We start from the raw sequence: 7,300 nt of genomic DNA on the forward strand, positions 1-7,300 counted from the left end.
GGGAAATGCGAGCCCATGGTCACAGCTGAGGAAAGTCAGTGCTGCAGGGAGTTGGATGCATACTGGGCCTTAGTGGAGAATGTGACCCCCACACTTGATGTGCAGTGCCTGACTCTGCACCCAGGCTTTGAGGCTTGCTGTCTGAACCCATACGTGCTACAGATAGCCTATATGCACTTCAGGCAGGAGCATGGACCTCTCCAGGTCAGCAGACATGAGTATGCTTAGGGCAGCGATAATTTGCTAAATACTTGTATGTATTAATAGCAAGTTAAATATTTGAATAATAAAACATCTGAATAATTTCTGAAGCCATTCGTACAAGACAATCAATACTGATACTCTGTTCCCATCTCCAGACAATACCGCTACACAGCATATAGGCAAGTTGTCCGCTGGGCCTATGGCATTCTGGGCAGGCACATCAGAAAGCCCTTACCTGCATGTGTTGTGTCAGCCATTAGGAGACAGTTTCCAGAAGAAGGAGAACTTTATAAAGGTTTTGAATGGCCCCATTTTGACAATCAATAAAAAATACAATCACAAATTGTCTGTGTAAAAAAAACGTTTATGAAGTTTATATCAGATATACATCAAGCAGATCTGCATTTACGGTTAATTCAGTTCAGTTTTTTGTAATATATACATATATATATATATATATATATATATATAAAAAAAGTTTTTTTCACTTTCCCATTCATTTTCAATATGGGGTCAATCTGACCCCAAGAAGACTGAACAGTAAATTTTTGTTTACACACCTTTAGAACAACCGAATCAAGTCCGGATTTTTTTTGTGTTTTTAGATTGATTATTTAGGAAAAGTCCAGTTGGGTCAAATGGGCTCCAAGGGGGGCTTAAGGGTTAACAGGACGTACTACCCAACCACCTTTGCGGAACCTTGGGTAGCGAACCGCATAACACACCTCACCATCACTGGTTCGAGCAACGTCTCTGCTGCCATTGTGGTTGAAGTGCAGGGCTGCCAAGAGAAGTCTGTAGAAAAAGTATAATTTGTGCCCATTACAAGTTGTGTGAATAAACCCAGAAGTAAAAACTTTTGAACTATAATTTTAAATATATTTAAAATATATATAATATTATATATATTATATTAAATATATATTATATTTGAAATATATACATTTCAAATTATATTTGAAATATATTTTTCTTATAGTCTGTTAAGGCAACGTTCCACTCTCTAAAAAGTCTCATTACTCATCTACAGGACAGAAAATTCAAATAGTCCCCAATAATAGGAAACACGACAACAAACATACGATTGCTACAATATATTTTTTATCTGTGTTCTTCAAGCATTCTTGGGTATTTTTATAAGGATAAAGTATATTAATAATGCAATGCTAATCCACATAGCTTTTATAATACTATAAAATAGTATGATTTCTGCCTCATTCTGTGATATGAAGCCATGTCTGATCGCGAAAGGTTATTTCATACACTCGACTATATATATGTTGAAGTTAATTGAGAGAAAAAGCATGTCAATAAATGATATCTTTGTTGGACAACAGGTATACAAACAGGCTCATACACATGCAAATCTGTATTGCACCTGTGCTACTGTAGAATTTATCGCTATTATCGCGGGAAGACTAATTCTTATTGTGGGGAAATTTTTTTCCGGTATATCGCAAACAATAAGATATCCCTAGTGGTGTGATGCTGTTGTTCACACACTAACAATCTTTGTGCAGCTTTGCTTACACAATTAAAGAAAGTTGGGCTGCTGTGTTGGACTGCATTAGTTTCAGAAAGTACTCATTTTTTCACCATCACATAAATACCTGCTGTACATCCCAAGGAAGGAGAACCCAGTGTGCTTTGGTGCAAAGTGCAGGATGAGGGAGTGAAATGCCTCTAGCGAAAAGGTCTGATGCTGAGGGGACAACTGCCGAACATCCTTTACCAGCGCTGGTCTAGTAGCTACACTCTCCAGTTTATCTGATACAGTTGATCCTACATAAACACACATTTTGTTGTTAAGATGAGGCATGATTGTACGATCAAAATGAGGTGGGATTTGTATCACATCTTGTTCTTTTTCAGTCACATAATGAACACAATAAGTTGTACCTGGTTCCAGCCACTCCTTGTTCCTTGCCTCCCCATCCAGAGGTGGATGTGCACAACAGGGAAACATAGGAGTGTCATGTTTATGGATGTCCTGAACATGATTGACCATGCTTTTCCACTTGGCCTCCATCACATCTGCATTTCCATTAGGAGTGGAAGCAGCAGTCCAGTAGAGGTGGTTAATAACAGCTGCCCTCCACAGCTTCAGATCTTCACACTCCCTCTCCTTTGCAGCAGCATCCAAAGCTTTCCCTAGACCTGTTTCAGAACAGACACACAAAATGTTAGAAAGGAAAATGTAATTATAGGCAACCTAAACAAAATATCAAGATACATACTTTTGCCAATATGCCAGACGTCAAAAAAATGCCTCGTTCCTTTTGGACAAAGCTCCTCCCGCACCCACTTGGCAACCTAAAACATGGGACACAACACACTGATTATAAGAATATTTCATTTTAGGTAATATAGTCGGAAGCAAGATTTTTGTGTGCGTACGCATGCATGTCTTTACCTGCCGATTTCGGTCTGTAATGAGGGCTGACACTTGCATATGCTGTTCTGTCAGAAACCTTATGCTGCGCTTTAGACCTTCTAACTCACACCAGGAGCTACTTGGGACCTCAGAGCTCTGTAAAAAACATTTGGTCATGTCACTGTGTGGCATTAGACAGGTGATATGTGTGTTTGATAGCATTAACTTACCTGAACAAGTTGAATATCTAAAACCTTGTTGATTCTGTCCTCAATCAACGAGTATGTGCCATATTTTGCACAATGGCCAGGAGAATCTGACCTATGAATGTCAAAAACAGTTTAATTAGGACATTTAAGCACAAAAACTAATACATTATATTATATCATACAGTTTTGACTTGTTTTCTATTTTAATGACATAAGCTAAAGTATGTTACCTGCAGTCACCAGAGAGGATCAATCCGGCCCTCATCTCTTTCAGTTCTTTAATGACCCCTGCCTGCTCATTCTGCCATGCCTGCACGATGGTAGAAATTGTGTACAAGCGCTGATGGCGGAAGAAGGTGCCAACACTGATGCTCTGAAGCCCAAACAGCTTCAACATCCTGATGGTCTGGCTAGCCATGCATCCTGAAAAGTGGATGGCCCCACTCAGTAAGAGGTTGCAGGCTGGCATATTTCGATGCAGCATTGGCTGGTTCTGCCAAAAACGCTGATACCCACATGCTGCACAGACCTGAGATGTAAGAAAATGTGGGAAATCACTAATCTATATCATACAAACAACAAAGTATATAAATGGAAAAACTTAATTTTTCGACCAGAAATCACAAATAGCCTCTTACTTGCTTTATTTTTTAAAAAGTTCCCTCCTGCTTCTCAACCTTTCCTTGGGTTTCCCCACAACATGCTGGGCAAATTGTGAATAGAGACATCAGCTGGCTTTGGCATACAATGAACTTGTCAGGAGCACTTAAAAAAAAAAAAAAAAAACAAACATTATTTTTGACTTGACACAATTTGGTCATAAACAATCTGAAATGAAAAGAATAAGTCTTACTTGAGGTCAGGGTGAGATTCCTGCATTGGTTCCTCATCAGATAAGTCACTTCTCATTTCCTCCTCTGGGATCCATGACGCATCACCAGGTTTGTCCATTAAAACAGAGCATGATTCATCATCACTGTGCACAGGACTGGGCAGTGGAGTTGATGTTTGTTTCTCAAACCTTTCTGTCTGGGTCCCCACACTGACCATCTTGGGCTGTGCCTGGACAGCTACAATGAAAATATGTCCACCTTTATATAATTGTGCAACAGCATTATGTCACTGCTAAGGTATTGCTGTCCAACCTGCTGCAATACCAAACAACTAAAAAAAAAAAAAATAAACACAAAATCTAAATGTGTTAATTCAATTATGTTTTAAAAATGGAGGTAAAATATAGTGTTTGAGTTGTACCTGCCTGCATCATACAGAAAGATTTTAGTAATTATTTTCCTTTGTACATTATGCAAACAGGTGGTGGCATGTACAATTAATTAATTCTAGATAGTAATGATAATCTAACGTTACCTGATGAACGATGTGAAGGTCTGAGGTTACACTGTGAGCCAAAGTGAAGCACAGATGATTGAGGGGCCAGTGGAAATAAAGCCTCTTGCTCTGGGTCAACAAACACTGCAGCACTAGCTGTACATGCATCTCCTCCATTACTAGCAATGTCTCCCAAAGCCTAATAAACACACCACATGACAATAAATTACAAATTAGCTATGCAATAATATTGGTTAATATATAATATATATAATATAACATATAATATTAATATAGCTATGGTTATAATATTAGCAAACTGAGTTTACCAGTTATGCCTTCTCATATGGTAACGTTTTTACACGGCTTTAAAAAAATATATATTGATAATGCTTACAAGCTAGCTGCCGTGCTTTACTACAACTTAAGCACATATCTTTGCTTCTCCTTACTAAAATCGTTATCTTCACAGATTTGGTAATTGGCAAATGTTAAACAACAACAACAAAAATACTTACAGTGCATAGTTCACGTTTTCGTCGAGCTGTATCTCTGACGGATCCGTGACCATCACTTTTCCCGCCGGGGGCCGAACCACATGTGGACGACGGCGGACCCGATGAAGGTGTTGCGTGCACCGATGGAACCGCACCAACTCTGAGCCTCACTTGGTTCTTGCTTCGGCATCCCATATTAAACTGCATCATATCTCCGGGATGATAATCTTCCGGTGTAAAGTGAACGCTACACACCACTGCGTTTTTTGAAGCAGATGCATAAGTGAAATCCCGTCTCTTCACCTGCACAAAACGCACCCAGGCACGGAAGATAGCACCATCCTTTTTGCTGTTGGGAAACCTGTGGACTCGATGTCCTGACAGGCTGGAGTTTGTGCAACCTCCACAAACACAATAATTTACCATGACGATGATAAATTGAAATACGAAAACTACCGAAAACACACTGACTCACAACCGTTCCTACTGAATACCAACCTACTCTGCAGAGCTAACGCAGAGCGCAGCAAACGACTCCCTCTCGTGACGTCATATGACGCGATGTTTAAAAAAAAGCGGTTTTTGAGAGCTGTCATGGAAACAGTCACTTTTTCTTCTAAATTTGTGCCTTTGCGTCTTGTAAAACATTTTCAAATCCTGCATTAACGGTTCATATGGCATTTTCATACAATGATATATATTTATTTGGAAAAAAATGTTAACCTGCAATATGCACTTTAACAATCTAAAGTGAATGTTGTTCTGCTGATCACATATGAAGATAAGTAACTTTTATCCTTGAACTTTTTATTGTGCTCAAACTGAATCTTTGTGTGAAAAGAATCTGACCAGAGGTTAATAATCAGCTAAACTAAGGCCCTGGTTCACCTGCTGGGCCAAGATTTACTGTATGTGCAGGTGTCATGAATCTGGTCCTGAACGCCAGTCTGCTCGCCACCAGAGGTCGCCTTTCCATTTCACATTACACAGACTGTTGCACCACACCCCGGACTACATTTCCCACCATTCATTGTGCTGATGACACACACGGCTGTAACCAATCAAGCACACTATATAAGCCTTGGACTTACTCTTCCTATTTGCTGAGTATTGTATTGCGTTTAGCGATCTCATTGTGTTAGCAGCTGAACGGAGCCACTTTGTTTATCCAGAATCTAGTTCTATTGTGTTTTCTAGTCAGTTTTAACCCAAGACTTGTTTTCTAGCCTGGTTATATCATCTTGTCTGCGTTTCACCTGCCCTGGACTTTTTGCCTGTTGTGGATTTAACCCTTTGCCTTGTTTTGGACTCTGTTCGCCCCTTCGAATAAAAAATAAGGGACTGATTGGAAGATTACGCTGTGGTTATTTTACCTACATAGATAAATATAATTTTACATTACATTCCACAATTTATGAAAAAAGGTCATGTTCTTATCCTTTACGTTCAGTACTATACACTATAGTATCAGTAATATACACTAGTACTATACAAGCAGCCATAATATACTTTGACTTAACTGCTGGGTTCAATATAAAGTTTTTGTAGTGAAACTTCATAATCTGCCTGAGAATTTATATTTCAGGTGCAATATGTTAATGCACTTGTACATAAATTAAATCAAATTATAATATACATTGGATCTTCATTTACTGTGGTTTACAGTATTATTGTTATTGTACATATTTAGAATTAAAAGTAGTAACTGTAAGCATTATGAACATTTGTGGTTTCAATACCAAAGATCCTTTTTTTTTTTTTTTTTAAAATTTACTGATATTTAAAGGGGTCATTGGATGCCCATTTTCCACAAGTTGATATGATTCTTTAAGGTCTTAATGAAAAGTCTGTAACATGCTTTGGTTAAAGGAGAACTCCACTTCCAGAACAACAATTTACAAATAATTTACTCACCCCTTGTCATCCAAGATGTTCATGTCTTTCTTTCTTCAGTCGTAAATAAATTATGTTTTTGAGGAAAACATTTCAGCATTTTTCTCCATATAATGTGCCCCGATTTTGAACTTCCAAAATACAGTTTAGATGACAAGGGGACGAGTACATTATATGTGAATCTTTGTTTGGAAGTGGAGTTCTCCTTTAAAATTTCTCAGTAGTAGTGTAAAAAACACATTTTTTACCTTGCCAAAATTAGCCCTGCAAAAACCATCTTATTCTGGTTGATTTTGCTTTAAATGTTAATGATCTCTGCTCGCCCCATTCCTCTCTTCTCTCTGTGGCGTGACAAGTCTGTTTACTTTAGCCGCATTTAGCCGCGTTTAGTAGGGATGTGACGAGATCTCGTGGGACGAGATCTCGCGAGATTCTCGTGGCCATATTCTCACAAAATATTTTGCAGTGTTTACATTAGAGCTGCACGGTTAATCTTTAAAATGTCGAGTTCTTGATTTAAACACCCACACAAACTTATTCCTAAATGACAACGATTTAGTTATGTCTATTACGACAGTTTTACATCGCGAGTGTCAGTGGAGCGTGAGAAGCAGGTTTTGTCGCTGCTCATGTTAATAAATCAGAGGGTCGGGGTAAACGTGAACGCAGGAAGAGCAACACAAACAGTCTTTTCAACCACATTATCGTCATTATTTCTATGTTACAGACATTTAAATAATAGAAGTACTGGGGTAAAAGTTTATAATTTGGATATAAACACTTATTGTCTACAG

At 38.4% G+C, this 7,300-nt stretch overlaps 2 protein-coding genes across 2 annotated transcripts; both read right to left on the reverse strand.

Annotated features, from left to right (window-relative positions):
- Positions 1–701: 701 nt before the first annotated feature.
- LOC127156157 (uncharacterized) lies at positions 702–3,256 on the reverse strand. The gene is made up of 7 exons (XM_051098895.1): positions 3,018–3,256; positions 2,809–2,899; positions 2,618–2,734; positions 2,442–2,517; positions 2,104–2,361; positions 1,815–1,986; positions 702–999 (listed from the first exon to the last, which is right to left on the reverse strand). Exons 1-7 carry the CDS (start codon positions 3,254–3,256, stop codon positions 861–863), a joined length of 1,092 nt encoding a protein of 363 aa, XP_050954852.1. The 3' UTR covers positions 702–860.
- On the reverse strand, positions 3,233–5,089 carry LOC127156132 (uncharacterized). The gene is made up of 5 exons (XM_051098866.1): positions 4,635–5,089; positions 4,156–4,315; positions 3,641–3,857; positions 3,426–3,552; positions 3,233–3,316 (listed from the first exon to the last, which is right to left on the reverse strand). The coding sequence occupies exons 1-4, from the start codon at positions 5,037–5,039 to the stop codon at positions 3,438–3,440; spliced, it is 897 nt and encodes a 298-aa protein (XP_050954823.1). The 5' UTR covers positions 5,040–5,089; the 3' UTR covers positions 3,233–3,316; positions 3,426–3,437.
- Positions 5,090–7,300: the final 2,211 nt, after the last annotated feature.

Source organism: Labeo rohita, chromosome 24, assembly GCF_022985175.1.
Source record: "Labeo rohita strain BAU-BD-2019 chromosome 24, IGBB_LRoh.1.0, whole genome shotgun sequence".
Classification (NCBI taxonomy): Eukaryota; Metazoa; Chordata; class Actinopteri; order Cypriniformes; family Cyprinidae; genus Labeo; species Labeo rohita.

Bases quoted from the DNA above. Each gene is read 5' to 3' on its own strand.
- LOC127156157 (XM_051098895.1), bottom strand. From the start codon at position 3,256: ATGCCAGCCTGCAACCTCTTACTGAGTGGGGCCATCCACTTTTCAGGA. The intron at 2,900-3,017 runs GTAACATACTTT...TGACATTCATAG, and splicing joins ATCCTCTCTGGTGACTGCAG to GTCAGATTCTCCTGGCCATT. The intron at 2,735-2,808 runs GTAAGTTAATGC...TGTTTTTTACAG, and splicing joins TAGATATTCAACTTGTTCAG to AGCTCTGAGGTCCCAAGTAG.
- LOC127156132 (XM_051098866.1), bottom strand. From the start codon at position 5,039: ATGGTAAATTATTGTGTTTGTGGAGGTTGCACAAACTCCAGCCTGTCA. The intron at 4,316-4,634 runs GTAAGTATTTTT...TGTGTTTATTAG, and splicing joins GAAAACGTGAACTATGCACT to GCTTTGGGAGACATTGCTAG. The intron at 3,858-4,155 runs GTAACGTTAGAT...TTTTCATTGTAG, and splicing joins ACCTTCACATCGTTCATCAG to CTGTCCAGGCACAGCCCAAG.